The following is a 15,926-nucleotide window of genomic DNA, read 5'->3' as shown; positions in this document are numbered from 1 at the left end:
ACTACCACAAAGTGAGACAGCTGATGCTGATCGAGGAATTTAAAGAGTGTGTCCCTAGTGAGATATGGATATACGTAGAAGAGAAAGAGGTTGAGATCCTTTCCGCGACCGCTAGGTTAGCGGATGAGTTTGCCCTGACTCACAAGATTAAGTTTTTCCCAAGCAAGGGTTATCAGAAGAGTTACCGGGATAATCTGCCGAGTAAAACAGAAAACAAGGCAGGGGCTAGTGATAGAGGTAAAGAAGAGGGGAAACCAACCAAAAATAAGTTTTCCAGTTTTACTTGTTACTATTGCAGAAAGCTTGGCCCTGTGGTGTCTAACTGTCTTATTTGGAAGAAAGAAATGGGAAAGGAGAAGGGGAAAACCCCTGATGCATGTGCGCCGGCGGTTGAGACCACACGAAGGAAGGTGGAGTCTGGCCAAGTTCAGGAAGGGATTGAGTGGTTCATTATCAAGGAGGGGTCACCCCTAGTTCCAGTGAGAGTCTGGCGCGATACTGGAGCCTTTCAGTCACTAATATTAAGTGATGTCTTAGAATTTGGTGACGAGACAAAAACGGACCAAGTGAATATTCTGGAAGGTATTGGCAAGGGAACAGAGGTTGTGCCTTTGCACAAAATAATTTTGAAATGTGACTTAGTGTCTGGACCAGTTGAGATAGGGATACGACCTAAATTACCGATAGCTAACGTGGACGCCTTGTTGGGAAATGACCTGGCAGGAAAAGATGTATACCCAGGGTTACAGCTAACAAGCCAGCCTGCTGTTAGTGAGACAAGCGCAGACAGTGAACTTCATCCCACATGTGAGGTCACAAGAAGTATGACAAGGAAGGCTGCAGAGGTGAAGCGATCTGGACGGGAGGGGTCAGATACCCATGATAGCAAAGATGGGGTATGGATCCTACTGACTGATCTGAAACTTTTCTACTGTCTATGTTCAACCAGGACCCAGGTAGTGAGGCGGATAAGAAGGGTTTGTCATTGTCCAGGCGGAAGCTTGTGGAAGAGCAGGATAGGGTTCCTCAGATTGTAATTCTAAAAGAGACAGCTCTTTCTGAGGATGAAATTCAGAGGGAGTCAATGGGTTACTATCTAAAGGATGGGGTATTAATGTGAAAGTGGAGGCTACTGACAGCACCTGCCAATGAGGATTGGGGAGTGGTGCACCAGGTGGTGGTTCCGAAGGGTTACCGTACAGAAATTTTAAAGATGGCTCATACAGTGCCTTTAGGGGGACATCTTGGAGTTAGAAAGACAGGGAACAAGATTATGAAAGAATTTCATTGGCCGGGTATAAGAAAGGATGTGGTGGTTTTTTGTAAAATCTGTCACACCTGTCAAGTGGTAGGGAAACCGAATCAGACTATCCCAAAAGCGCCATTTCGCCCCATACCAGCTTTTGGCGAACCTTTCTCCATGGTCATTGTGGATTGTGTTGGCCCACTGCTAAAGACTGCAGGTGGCCACCAATACCTGTTAACCATTACGTGCGCTGCCTCTAGGTTCCCAGAAGCAATACCCCTCAGGAACCTAAAGGCTAAAACAGTGGTGAAGGCACTTATTAAGTTCTTCACATTAGTGGGTCTGCCCAAGGAGATACAATCGGATCAGGGCAGTAATTTTACATCGGGTGTATTCCAACAGATATTTACGGAACTGGGAGTGAAACAAATTTTGTCCACGGCATACCATCCCCAATCCCAGGGAGCAATAGAGAGGTTTCACTCTACCCTCAAAACCATGATTAAAGCATGCTGTATGGAAAACGAAAAACATTGGGATGAGAGTATACCTTTACTTCTATTTGCGATAAGAGATTCGATCCAGGAGTCATTGGGGTTCAGTCCGTTTTAGCTCGTGCTCGGTCATAGGCCTCGAGGACCTTTGACCTTACTGACAGAGCAATGGTCTGATAAGGAAGTGCAAATTGGTGTATTGGATTATGTCTTAGAGTTTCGAGACAGTCTGTGCAGGGCTTGTGACCTTGCAAAACACAGTCTCCAAGACTCCCAGGCTGATATGAAGCGCTGGTATGACAGACAGGCGAGGGTGTGAAGCTATGAGGTTGGAGATAAGGTCTTGGTTTTGTTTCCCTTGGAGAATAACCCTCTCCAGGCTCAATTTAGTGGCCCTTACGAAATAATGAGGAAAATTGATGAGCTGAACTATGTTATCAGGACACCTGGTAGTAGGAAGACCACTCAATTAGTGCATGTGTACCTAATCAAACCTTATTTTGATTCTAAATCCATATCAGTTAGGGTCACGACCAAACAAGACCCAGCTGCAAAGACTAGCCCAGAGATAACGGGGTAGTGTAATGAGCAGTGTCTGGTTTCAGCTCGACCCAAGAATGCTAGTGTTTTGGAGAACATAGACAGTAAAATTAACCACCTGGAACTGAAACAACAGCAACAGATAAAGGAGCTAATTGGTAAAAATTCCGTTTCAAGTTTTTGGATCATTGGGACCTCTTTTGGCGCAGGCGTGACCTGTACAAAAAGGACGGGTTGCACTTGAATCCCAGGGGGACCAATATCCTGGCAGGAAGATTAGCGGGGGCTACTGAGGTGACTTTAAACTAGAATGGTTGGGGGGCGGGAATCAAATTAAAGAGGCTAGGCGTGAGGAGGTTAGTTCACTACAGGGGGATGGGAACCAGTGCAGAGAGACAGAGGGGTGTAAAGTGAGGGTAGAAACAAAAAGTACTATGGAGAAAAGTAAAAGTGGCAGGCCGACAAATCCAGGGCAAGCATTAAAAAGGGCCACTTTTCAGCATAATTGTATAAGGGCTAAGAGAGTTGTAAAAGAGCGCCTGAAGGCTTTGTGTGTCAATGCAAGGAGCATTCGTAATAAGGTGGATGAATTGAAAGTGCAGATTGTTATTAATGATTATGATATAGTTGGGATCACAGAGACATGGCTCCAGGGTGACCAGGGATGGGAGCTCAACGTTCAGGGATATTCAATATTCAGGAGGGACAGACATGAAGGAAGGGGAGGTGGGGTGGCGTTGCTGGTTAAAGAAGAGATTAACGCAATAGAAAGGAAGGACATAAGCCGGGAAGATGTGGAATCGATATGGGTAGAGCTGCGTAACACTAAGGGGCAGAAGACGCTGGTGGGAGTTGTGTACAGGCCACCTAACAGTAGTAGTGAGGTCGGAGATGGTATTAAACAGGAAATTAGAAATGTGTGCAATAAAGGAACAGCAGTTATAATGGGTGACTTCAATCTACATGTAGATTGGGTGAACCAAATTGGTAAAGGTGCTGAGGAAGAGGATTTCTTGGAATGTATGCGGGATGGTTTTTTGAACCAACATGTCGAGGAACCAACTAGAGAGCAGGCTATTCTGGACTGGGTTTTGAGCAATGAGGAAGGGTTAATTAGCAATCTTGTCGTGAGAGGCCCCTTGGGTAAGAGTGACCATAATATGGTGGAATTCTTCATTAAGATGGAGAGTGACATAGTTAATTCAGAAACAAAGGTTCTGAACTTAAAGAGGGGTAACTTTGAAGGTATGAGACGTGAATTAGCTAAGATAGACTGGCAAATGACACTTAAAGGATTGACGGTGGATATGCAATGGCAAGCATTTAAAGGTTGCATGGATGAACTACAACAATTGTTCATCCCAGTTTGGCAAAAGAATAAATCAAGGAAGGTAGTGCACCCGTGGCTGACAAGAGAAATTAGGGATAGTATCAATTCCAAAGAAGAAGCATACAAATTAGCCAGAGAAAGTGGCTCACCTGAGGACTGGGAGAAATTCAGAGTTCAGCAGAGGAGGACAAAGGGCTTAATTAGGAAGGGGAAAAAAGATTATGAGAGAAAACTGGCAGGAAACATAAAAACGGACTGTAAAAGCTTTTATAGATATGTAAAAAGGAAAAGACTGGTAAAGACAAATGTGGTCCCCTGCAGACAGAAACAGGTGAATTGATTATGGGGAGCAAGGACATGGCAGACCAATTGAATAATTACTTTGGTTCTGTCTTCACTAAGGAGGACATAAATAATCTTCCAGAAATAGTAGGGGACAGAGGGTCCAGTGAGATGGAGGAACTGAGCGAAATACATGTTAGTAGGGAAGTGGTGTTAGGTAAATTGAAGGGATTGAAGGCAGATAAATCCCCAGGGCCAGATGGTCTGCATCCCAGGGTGCTTAAGGAAGTAGCCCAAGAAATAGTGGATGCATTTGTGATAATTTTTCAAGACTCATTAGATTCTGGACTAGTTCCTGAGGATTGGAGGGTGGCTAATGTAACTCCACTTTTTAAAAAAGGAGGGAGAGAGAAACCGGGGAATTATAGACCGGTTAGCCTAACGTCGGTGGTGGGGAAACTGCTGGAGTCAGTTATCAAGGATGTGATAACAGCACATTTGGAAAGTGGTGAAATGATTGGACAAAGTCAGCATGGATTTGTGAAAGGAAAATCATGTCTGACGAATCTCATAGAATTTTTTGAGGATGTAACTAGTAGAGTGGATAGGGGAGAACCAGTGGATGTGGTATATTTGGATTTTCAGAAGGCTTTTGACAAGGTCCCACACAGGAGATTAGTGTGCAAACTTAAAGCACACGGTATTGGGGGTAAGGTATTGGTGTGGGTGGAGAGTTGGTTAGCAGACAGGAAGCAAAGAGTGGGAATAAACGGGACCTTTTCAGAATGGCAGGTGGTGACTAGTGGGGTACCGCAAGGCTCAGTGCTGGGACCCCAGTTGTTTACAATATATATTAATGACTTGGATGAGGGAATTAAATGCAGCATCTCCAAGTTTGCGGATGACACGAAGCTGGGTGGCAGTGTTAGCTGTGAGGAGGATGCTAAGAGGATGCAGGGTGACTTGGATAGGTTGGGTGAGTGGGCAAATTCATGGCAGATGCAAATTAATGTGGATAAATGTGAAGTTATCCACTTTGGTGGCAAAAATAGGAAAACAGATTATTATCAGAATGGTGGCCGATTAGGAAAAGGGGAGGTGCACCGAGACCTGGGTGTCATTATACACCAGTCATTGAAAGTGGGCATGCAGGTACAGCAGGCGGTGAAAAAGGCGAATGGTATGCTGGCATTTATAGCGAGAGGATTCGAGTACAGGAGCAGGGGGGTACTACTGCAGTTGTACAAGCCTTGGTGAGACCACACCTGGAGTATTGTGTGCTGTTTTGGTCCCCTAATCTGAGGAAAGACATCCTTGCCATAGAGGGAGTACAAAGAAGGTTCACCAGATTGATTCCTGGGATGGCAGGACGTCCATATGAAGAAAGACTGGATGAACTGGGCTTGTACTCGTTGGAATTTAGAAGATTGAGGGGGGATCTGATTGAAACGTATAAGATCCTAAAGGGATTGGACAGGCTAGATGCAGGAAGATTGTTCCCGATGTTGGGGAAGTCCAGAAAGAGGGGCCACAGTTTGAGGATAGAGGGGAAGCCTTTTAGGACCGAGATTAGGAAAAACTTCTTCACACAGAGAGTGGTGAATCTGTGGAATTCTCTGCCACAGGAAACAGTTGAGGCCAGTTCATTGGCTATATTTAAGAGGGAGTTAGATATGGCCCTTGTGGCTACGGGGGTCAGGTGGTATGGAGGGGAGGCTGGGGCGGGGTTCTGAGTTGGATGATCAGCCATGATCATAATAAATGGCGGTGCAGGCTCAAAGGGCCGAATGGCCTACTCCTGCACCTATTTTCTATGTTTCTATGTTTCTATTCCCAGATACACCGAGGCAGTGTAGTATAGCTACCCATAATGTCATTTTAGGGCAGGCTGATCCAGTGAAACAGCACCCCTACAAGATGAATTTAGAATGTAGTAAAGTAGTGGAACAGGAAATCGAATATATGTTGGCCAATGGTATAATCAGGCCATCCACCTCTGTATGGGCTTCCCCGTGGTGATAGCCTGATGGTACAACGAGATTTTGCACAGATTATAGAAAGGTCAACGCAATAACTAAAACAGATGCTTACCCTATTCCCAGAATAGATGACTGCATCGATAGGGTGGGAAAGGCTAAGTACCTAACAAAAATTGACATGCTAAAAAGGTACTGGTGCGTTCCCTTATCCTATAGGGCTCGAGCGATATCAGAATTCGTCACCCCCCTGGGGTTGTACGAGTATAATGTGATGTCTTCCAGGATGAAGAATGCCCCTGGGACATTCCAACGTATGATAAGTTCTGTGATTCAAGGCTTGAAGAATACCGGGGCATACAATGACGATTTAGTAGTATGGAACAACACGTGGGAGGAACACATTGTAACAGTAGAGAAGTTATTTGATCAGCTCTCTAAAGCTAATCTGACAGTGAACCTTGCCAAGAGTGAGTTTGGTCAAGCCAGGGTCATATATCTTGGTTACGTGGTGGGCCAGGGTCAACTGGCTCCTGTGAAAGGGAAAGTTCAGGCTATTGCTGATGTACCCATTCCAACGGGTAAGAGAGCATTGAGAAGGTTTTTAGATATGGTGGGGTATTATCGAAAATTTTGCAAGAACTTTGCGGATATTGCCCTTCCACTGACAAAACTGTTGAGAAAGAGTGAACGATTTGTGTGGGATGAGCGTTGCCAAGAGGCATTCGGATGGTTAAAGGGTATCCTGTGTCACCATCCAGTGCTAAAGGCACCGGACTTCACTAAGCTGTTCTCCCTAGCGACAGAGGCTAGTGATGAAGCTGCAGGGGTGGTGTTATTACAGAGATGAGATGATGGTATTGAACATCTGGTGGCATACTTCTCCAAAAAGTTTAATGCGCACCAAAAAAATTAGCCGACAATAGAAAAGGAATTGCTGTCCCTCATTTTTGCATTTCAACATTTCGAGGTTTACATTAGTCCCTCACAAAAGCTGTTAGTGGTGTACACTGACCACAACCCTTTGGAGTTTTTAGATAAGATTAAAGATCAAAATCAGCGCTTAGTAAACTGGAGCCTGTGTTTACAGCAGTTCGAAATTGAGATAAGACCTAAGGGGTATGGCAGATGTCATTGCGGATTGCCTATCCCGCTGTTAAAAAAATGCTGACAAACTGTGTAAATGCTTAATGTACACTCTGTGAAGTAGAATGTAGTGCTTGGTGTGTAGAATCTGTGAGTGAGCAAAAACTTTGCTCAAAGATCAAAATTTTCCCAAAAGGGGGAAGGTGTCACGCAGGTGAGAAACAGCTAGAAAGTTCAGCAGTCTAATGAACTGAGATGGCGTGAGCTGAGACACGAGCTGGGAAGTCACCATGGTAACAGCTCAGGGTGATTGAGCTAATGGACGCTGGAATTTTGGATGGATTATAAAAAGTTGATCCTTTGGTCTGATAACGGCAGAGGAGACACGACACGAGAGAACTGCGGAAGCTACCCGAGAAACCACTGGTGGAGCTTAAGACCACCACGAGTGTGGAGGCAACCGACCGATTAATTTCGACCCGTGATTACCAGTGCAGGTAAGAGCTTGCCTGTGGGTGTCTGCTGGTGGTGAACCCGTGCCGTGGGTTAGTAGACCGTTCCCTAGGAGGGGCTCTGTCCATCTGTGTCTGTGTGGGGGTCACACAAAGTGACTCTGAAGACTTCGGAAGCAAGAACAACTAAAGCTGCCAACTTGAACATCAACTCAATTATCTCTCTCTCTCTCTCTCTCCATCAATTCAACTCAATGCAACACAAAGTGAACTGAACTGCTTAAGACTGATACCTGACATCGTAAGACTGATATCTACCTCCTGGTCTATTATTTTTTTTGTATCCACACACGCATTTACGGATCGATATATATATATATACATACACACACACACATATATATAATAGTTTATAACCTGTATTGTATTATTCGGTTTAATGATATTAATTCGTAGAGTAATAAATATAGTCTTAATTTATAGTAAACCAGACTCCAGGTGTGTTCCATTTCTGCTGGTCCTTTTCAACCCATCACAGGGTATTCAATTTAATACCATGTGGCATAAAGGTGTTTTGCATTCTTGTCACTGAATTTAACAGTACCATTGGTATTGACACACTGTGTTGACTCAGTACATAACTTCAAGGGGCGACACCGGGGTCAACATTTTGAAATCCCACAAAATGTGTTTTTGTTAACTAACAACAAAAGAACTGAATGTGCTGAAGGAACCCATTCTATCTGTGCAATTAGGAGTGGGTAAATAAATGCATTTGGGTAGATGGAGCTCGTCAGCCTGGGAAGGCAGTTCATCCAAGAGAGGGGAAAATCTGATTTCAAATCTCCGCTGCCTTGCAGCCATACCCACTTATGGGAAAGGCTTCAGGAGTAAACCCTGAGGACAAATCCGGAGCTGGAATCCCTAAGGCAGTCCAACGTTGTTTTCAACCTCGTTCTGGCAACTCCTGCGATGTCACTGGTGCCAAGCTGTATCGGCCCTTGCCCTTCCCTTGGACAACATTGGTAGCATGGAGAGGGGAGACTTGCTGCTTGGGCAACTGCCAGTCTTCCATACAACCTTGCCCAGGCCTGCGCCCTGGAGAGACTGAAGCAAGTCTTTCCAGGCGCAGATTCATGGTCGCGCAAGACTAATGGATGCCATCCAAATAAATGCTAACTCAATGCATTCTTACTAATAAAGAAACCCTGGACTTTTTAAAATCCTTGGAGAGCAACTCTGCTAATATTTATTAACATAACAAAATAACGAGAATTATAAATCCATTGACTCCTAGATTTTCTAAATGCTTTCGCAGCTGAAGACATTTACAAACATTCAATTCTATGTGACAAGTTCCACAACCAGGTGAATTGAAGGAAGGAGAGGCCTGATCAGTTGTCAAAGCCATTTTGAAAGTAGGGCCTGACAACTGTGCTTAGATTGACCACGTGTTACTCTGGGCACCCACAAACTTCTGGAAGCCAAACTCCAATTATATCCAGGGCATAGAATAGGCAGCCAAATTTAAGTTGCTCATGTGTCATTGCAATGGCCCCACGGTGCTATAAGTGGAGTCCATCAGATTCCATCCTTTTGAAAAAAAAAACAGGTTAACTTGTCTATCCTATTTCATGTATTTTGCTGTAAATGTGATTATCTTCCTTTGGCAGCTCTAGGGAACAGGGTCATTGACAGTGTCAGTGGTAATACCTTATCACTTACTCCTAATGCAGATAAAAAAAAATGTGCATTCTGATTCAAGCAGTGAAATGTTACCTTTGTTTTTCAGCAGGAACACAAAACCAAAAGTGTGTCCTTGCCACATAATTGGGAGCTGGACTATATAGGGACGATCATGCGCACCACGATCATCGTTAGAGTTGTAGTGAGGATGCAGCCCACAACAGGGATGAGATGTTTGAAGATTACCTAATACTTAATTAATATTAACTATTAATACTTGATACTCAGTGTTTGTATCACACATCCAAATATTTTCTCTTCCAACAAATCCTTCTGCTTTATAAACTGCATGATGTAAATTTGCACCTCTTATTTTGCAGTAGACTTTCCACACACTTATTACAACCCTACCTATACACATATGTATAGATCCAAAACCTGTGGTCCAATCCTGACCTTCTGTGCTGTCTGTGGTGTTTACATGCTCTCCCTGTTATAGTATGGGCTCCAATTCTGCCTCCTACCCTCCTCCCAACACTTGATTGGTAGGTTATTAATTTATTGTAAAATGTTCCTCGTAGGTCAGTAGTAGGAAAAATCAGAGTAGAATACATGAGCATATAAGACCATAAGACATAGGAGCAGAGTTAGGCCATGTGGCCCATCGAGTCTGCTCCGCCATTCAATCATGACTGATTCTTTCTATCTCCTCCTCAACCCCTGTTCCCAGCCTTCGCCACGTAACCTTTGATGCCATGTCCATATTGGAGAGAATGTGTTATGGGAAAGTATGTGGGGGAATGGAATTTGTTGGAATTGCTCCAAGAGATGGTCTAGACTGGATGGGCTGATTGGCCTCTTTCTATGACATCAGGAAATATGAAAAATACGCAACAAAAACACAAATAACAATCTCAGTGGGAAAGGAAAGTAATTAGTGTTTCAGATTGAAGACTCTTCAATAGAACTGATAGAGGAAATAAGATAAAGATATTGATGGGACAATTTAAGCACGGCAGCTGATGAACAATCTTCCATTGCAAGTGAAACAACCCAGTATCCAGTTACAACAATGGATGCACAGAATTAATCATGTCTTTAATTTCTATTATTCTTCAGGACTTGTTGGGTGTAAAGTGCAAAGTAATCTGTTTTCTGGCACATTCCTGTGATGGCTGGGAGAGTCTTAAGAGTGCCTACAGTTTTATGGAGCTGCAGGTCTTCTCTCTTCTATCGAGGTGATCCATTTGTGATTCCAGCACTGTTAATCTGTCAGTGTCACTGCTGTTTCCTATCAGCTTAGGCTGCTGCCACACGTTGAGATGGTGCAGTCTGAAGGCAACAGCGTGAACTAACCCTAGAGCCAGGCCTTTAAAGAATTAAGTGAGGAAACACTTGGACATACAGTTAGTGATACAAATTTGGAGCTCTGCACTAAAGATAGCAATTGAATTCTTAACTTGAGATCTAAAACTGATAGTTTTGATGACCAAATCTCAACAGAGTTTGAGTTTAGATTATCCAGGATTTCATTAAATAATGGAAGCAACTTGTTGACACTTTAGTGCATCATCTGCCCCAAGGCAAGTCAGGAAAAGTTGGTCATGTGCTTACAGGCTGGACGAAGAGTTTGTCCAGGTTGTTCTCTTTTGTCAGAATTTAATCTGACATGGAGTATACTACTGAGGTAACAGTACATTTACAATTGGAAGGGCCCCTGGTTTAAAACAAACTAGGGCAGCAGTGGGATAGATTAGTAATAAAATCCCCATTCTAATAATAGCAGATTTTATAGTTGAGCTCCACCGGAACGAACATGGACACGAACACACACACAGCCACTTTGCAAGTCCAGGTAGTCAAAAGACTCCAGAACAGTCTAGGTAGTCAAAGGCCTGACTTTTGGATATCAGTGCTCTGTTTTATCTTGTTTTCTGCTTGGGATTTCACACAGCAGGGTAATGTGTTTTGCATGCAACTTAATCACGTGTGGTTGTGTGATGGAACTATGAGACAATCTCCAGTTGTGCTGTACAAATATCCAGAAGCAACTGGCTTTTGCAGAAGCCACAGAGCAAAACTAAACAACTCAGCAGTTACCACTACTTCCTGCAGATATTAACAATTTTATAAAAAACCTAGACAGCAGCCAGCAGTAATCAAGCCCCAACCAACCTGGAATTGTAACAATAGCAATGCTGGTTATTTTTCTACTGTTGAACTCATGCATGGTGAAACTGAACAGGGACGGGCACTGAGTTTCAAAATGGGAGTGGTGCCCACTCAGCATTTGCATACTCAACAAGCCCATGACCTGCTTACTCACATTCCTAAATCCTTGCACTTACCATTATGGCATCTGAGATGATTTGCTTCATAACTGCAGTTGTGCAGAATGATCACCACTTGGCAACTATAGCACATCCAAAAACAAAAAAGAAAACAGTAGAGCTGAATTTAGAGAATTTCAGAAATAAGCCTGGGTGGAAAACAGTCAGGAGACCTTGTGCAGGCAAGCCTGTACGTCATATGACATTGACAATAAGTTTAAAAAAAGATGCTATCTGATCTATTGTCAGCCATTCTGTTTGCCACATTTAATAAGAAATAGGAATAATACTGTATATTCAGTCTCTGATGCCTGTTCTGCCGTTAAATAAAATCACAGCTGACCATTTCCCTCAGATTCATTTTCCTACATTAATATCTTATAATCATTTTTTTAATATTCAAAATCTATCCAAATGTCTTGAATATATTCAGTAATGGAAACCATAGTTTGCTTGGGCTGAGAATTTTAAAGATTCACTACACTTGTAGTGAAGAAATTTCTTCTCATCCCTGTCCTGATTTGCCAATCTTGTTTTCTTTTTAAAAAGATTGTGACAGTGGTTCAAGAAACCCCATTAGAGAAGACATTATCCCTACATCTACTCTGTTAAGCCATGGAAGGCCTTTGTATTTTCAATTAGATCACTTCTCTTTAAATCATAGTCCAGGCAACACAATCTTTTTTAAAGTACTGCTGTACTCCCCATTATATTCTTGTTTAGACAATGAATCAAAAACCGTACATAATATTCCAGGTCTAGTCTCATAGGAGAAACTTGCTTTGTACCAGCAACTTACTGATCTCTAAACTAACATTTAGCACCTCTAATCAGCTAACCTCAAAACTCCATGAATTAATGCATTGCAAGATATTATCTCCATTATCAAGCAGATTATCTAGTTTATTATAAGAATACACTTACATTTTCCAGGATCCTTAGTTACCATTTGCCACTGCTTCTATTACACTTGCAGCTCCACAAAGACTACTTAACATTTCCCTACTTCCTGCTACACTACTGGCACTGTGTCGCACACCCAGACTACTCTCTCACTTCTGCCAAGTACAGTGACTATATTTAGCCATTATCAGGAAGTTTAATTCCAAAGTAAAAGCTGATTAAACTTTGCTGGTGGCCACGAATGTGGCTACAGGGCCTTTCTCACAGCAGGAGTGCATTTCCATTAAAAGCTTTGATGGCTCTGGGCCAGAACTTTAAATGTTGGGGTCATTTAAAGTCTGATGATTTATACTGTAATTACAAATCTACAATTAGTTGTTGTACTGGCACTAGGCACTTTAGTTAATCCTGCACTGTAGTTCATTCACGAAATGTTTCCATTGGCGAGAATAAGGGTATTTGTGTATTCACAATGACTTCTAATATCCCTCGCCCACATTTGTCATATTACTTAACAACATGATCCCGATCCCCCAGACTCCACACACACATACTTCCATATTTAAGCTCTGAGTCACTTAGGCATTTCCCAATACAATATCTGGCTCTTGCAACACCGTCAGGTTTTCTCTCTCAGAGTCACACTTTCTCTAAGTGCAGAGCAGATCTCATTCAAATGCCATAGTCATCGATTTACTTCCTCAGTATTGAGTTCACCAGTTACTGCTTGTCCAAAAATACAATATTGATTGCCCACTGCTCAAAGATGACAAAAAATCTTCTCTAAAACACCATATCTAATTTCGCCACTCAACCTAACCCTAGTACATAAAAACTTGCCATTTCCCCATACTTACATTCACAGATACTCCCAGGAAAGTGCAAAGGCACCCACATCCCCTCAACCCACTAATCATGAAAGCAAATAGCTCCCTCAAACATGTTATGTCTCTTACCTACTTTCAACATGCTTTCCATCAGCTGGGTTTCCATCCACAAAAGAGTAACATAAAATACATGCTAATAATACAATAATAAAAGGCAAGGCCAATTTAGGATGCCCCCAACAATCACAATTCAAATCTGAAAACTCTGAAGAATTCCATAATTTAGCAAGAATTTTACTTGGTCAGCACAGCTCAGGTACTCATCCTAAATTACCTGGCATAATAGTAACCATGTATGACTTAACTTGAATTCTGAATGAGTTGAGTAGCTGAATACAGTAGTTACATCTTGGGAATGTGAAGTAGTAATGCTGTAGTATACAACTTTAAAAATCACTTCAAAACAGGATGGTTCACTTCCATTTATATTCTGACAGTTTTCAGGAGGCTGACGAGGCCAATATATCTGCCACAGGTAGAGCAGAGGAGATGCACCTTATAGATCACATCAGGCTTTTGTGTAGGAGCTCGAGGCAGATGTGCCAGCTGGAAAACTTCTTCACATCTTTGGACCACTTGGAACAATCATAGGCCAGAGATTTCCAAGTCATGTGTTTTTAGATGGCTCTTAGAACAACCTTGAATCTTTTCTTCAAAGCAGCTGGTAATCTCTGTTCTGAGCTCTGTTATGGCAAAAGCCTGTTTGGGGACCAGGTGCTGGGAACACTAATAATGTCATCGTTCTGACAGAGCCAATTGATTAAAATCAGGCACTCGGTACTGGGGACGTTGCCACTGATGTGGGCTTGCTTACCCTACTCATGGATTGTGCTCTTTACATCATAGCAGCATGCTTTCAGTCTCCTTAAAGCTTCAAAAGTGCACAGAAAGATAAAAAATCACTGTTCCCCCATAAACTCTGAACTTTGTGACAAGTTTGAGCTACTGATCTTCATACATACTTCTTCAGAGGCCCAAAGGGCAAGCTGGCACACTGAAGGTGACAGTGAATTTCATCAGCAATCTGGTTTTGATGAGAAATGGCTCCCAAGACAGGCCTCATTCTCCCAAACCTCATCATAGACTTTTATTGTCAGGTTGCACAGGAGGGTGCAGATTGGTGGAGAATAAGTGGTGGGTGCTTCAGTGAGCATGTTTACAATAGAGTTCAGGCTGTTTGTGCACATATACAAGCATTGGCAGTGTTCCTCAGTGTAACAAGAGGCCAAGGGAACAGATGAGGTAGGTTGAACAGTATGCTATCAGTTTTGTACATTCATTCCACTTTGGCAAAGTCAAGGTAAAATTTATCATTAAAGTATGTATGTGTAGCCATATACTACCTTGAGATACATTTTCCTGTGCACATTTACAAAAAGTAAAGAAGCACAACAGAATTTACGAAAAACTATACATAAAACCAAACTGACAATTAATGTGCAAAGGAAGGTAAATTGTGCAAACACAAGAAATACTAAGTACATGAGTTAACACTTCCAATCAGTTCAGAATTGTGATGAAGTTATCCATACTGGTTCAGGAGCCTGATGGTTGTAGGGTAATAACTGTTCCTGAACCTGGTGATGTGAGACCCACAGCTTCTGGACCTCCTACCAGGGTGGTAGTAGCAAGAATGGAGCATGACCTGGATAGTGGGAGGCACTTGCTAGAGCACTGAGGTGAGAAAAAAGTGTTAGAGCAATGATCTAGCCTTGCTTGACACTGGTCTGTACTGAGATTGGATCTAGTGTTAAGCAAACATAAGATGGTCATAAATTTCTGTTGGAGTCAAATTAGAGCAGGAGTTCCCAACCTGAGTTCCAGAGTCCAATTGATTAATGGTATTGGTCCATGGCATAAAATTGGTTGGGAACCCCTGAATTAGAGGATACTGCCTCACAAGCTCTCCCACTAAATGTGGTCAAGAGGTCTTAGCAAATCTAAAAAGAGCATCTATAATGGTTGGTGCTACTCCTTATGTGCCTCTTGGGAGTTATATACAGATTATGTCATTTATCTCTAGATGGACTGAATGCACACTTTGATTCAGGGAACAGCTCTGTAGCCTTTGTGATAAGTGGTTGGGAGAACCCTGATGAGGACTTTGCCTATGACCGACACCAAGGAGACCATCTTGCAGTCACCATAGATCATCTCCTTTCCTGAAGGTGACCATGTCTACAGTCAGAGGTTCCCTGGTACACCCTCCTCTTCTCAGGTACATGTGGTGATGAGGTTGCAAATTTGACAGACTGTTTTCTTTTCTAAGTTTTGGGACATCAGCAGGGATACTAACTGCTCACTAAGACTTGTAAGCTGGCAGATGGCTTTTTAAAAAAAAAAATAAGTTGGTCAGAGTTGGCAAAAAAGATAAAGCAAGCTTGCTGTGAGGAAATCGGAGGGTTTGTCCAAATTAAGAAGAGTCACAACTCTGAGGATCTTTGGTCTTTCCAGTGTCCGATCAGTCCAATTTGGCTCTTGGTACTTCAAATCACAGATGTCATGGTTAGGTGCTGGATCTGCTGCACTTTCAGCCCACCACCTGTTCTTCAGATCTTGGATTTTCTGCTGGCCTTGGTCTACCCATGCCCATGGAGCTTCTCATGGAAAGCGAAGTTGCCAATCCAGAAACACTCACATTTGCAGTTAGTTAACTCCTGGTCATTCACTTTAAATTATTCCTTTTTTTTTAAGCTAGCACTAATTATGGGGGA

General features: G+C 42.7%; 1 protein-coding gene across 1 annotated transcript in view; it reads right to left on the bottom strand.

Moving 5' to 3' along the window:
* tlr7 (toll-like receptor 7) overlaps window positions 1–12,434 on the bottom strand; it is a 52,823-nt gene extending 40,389 nt beyond the window's left edge. The window contains exons 1-2 of the mRNA XM_072260653.1: window positions 12,347–12,434; window positions 11,441–11,505 (exon numbers count right to left, since the gene is read on the bottom strand). Coding sequence (XP_072116754.1) covers window positions 11,441–11,470 — 30 coding nt within the window. The 5' untranslated portion in view covers window positions 11,471–11,505; window positions 12,347–12,434. The remainder of the gene's footprint in view (window positions 1–11,440; window positions 11,506–12,346) is intronic.
* Between the last annotated feature and the right edge of the window lie 3,492 nt (window positions 12,435–15,926).

The sequence above is a fragment of the Mobula birostris genome, chromosome 6 (genome assembly GCF_030028105.1).
Source record: "Mobula birostris isolate sMobBir1 chromosome 6, sMobBir1.hap1, whole genome shotgun sequence".
Lineage (NCBI taxonomy): Eukaryota > Metazoa > Chordata > Chondrichthyes > Myliobatiformes > Myliobatidae > Mobula > Mobula birostris.
The sequence above is the reverse complement of the archived record's forward strand: the minus strand, read 5'-3'. Positions and strand labels throughout refer to the sequence as shown.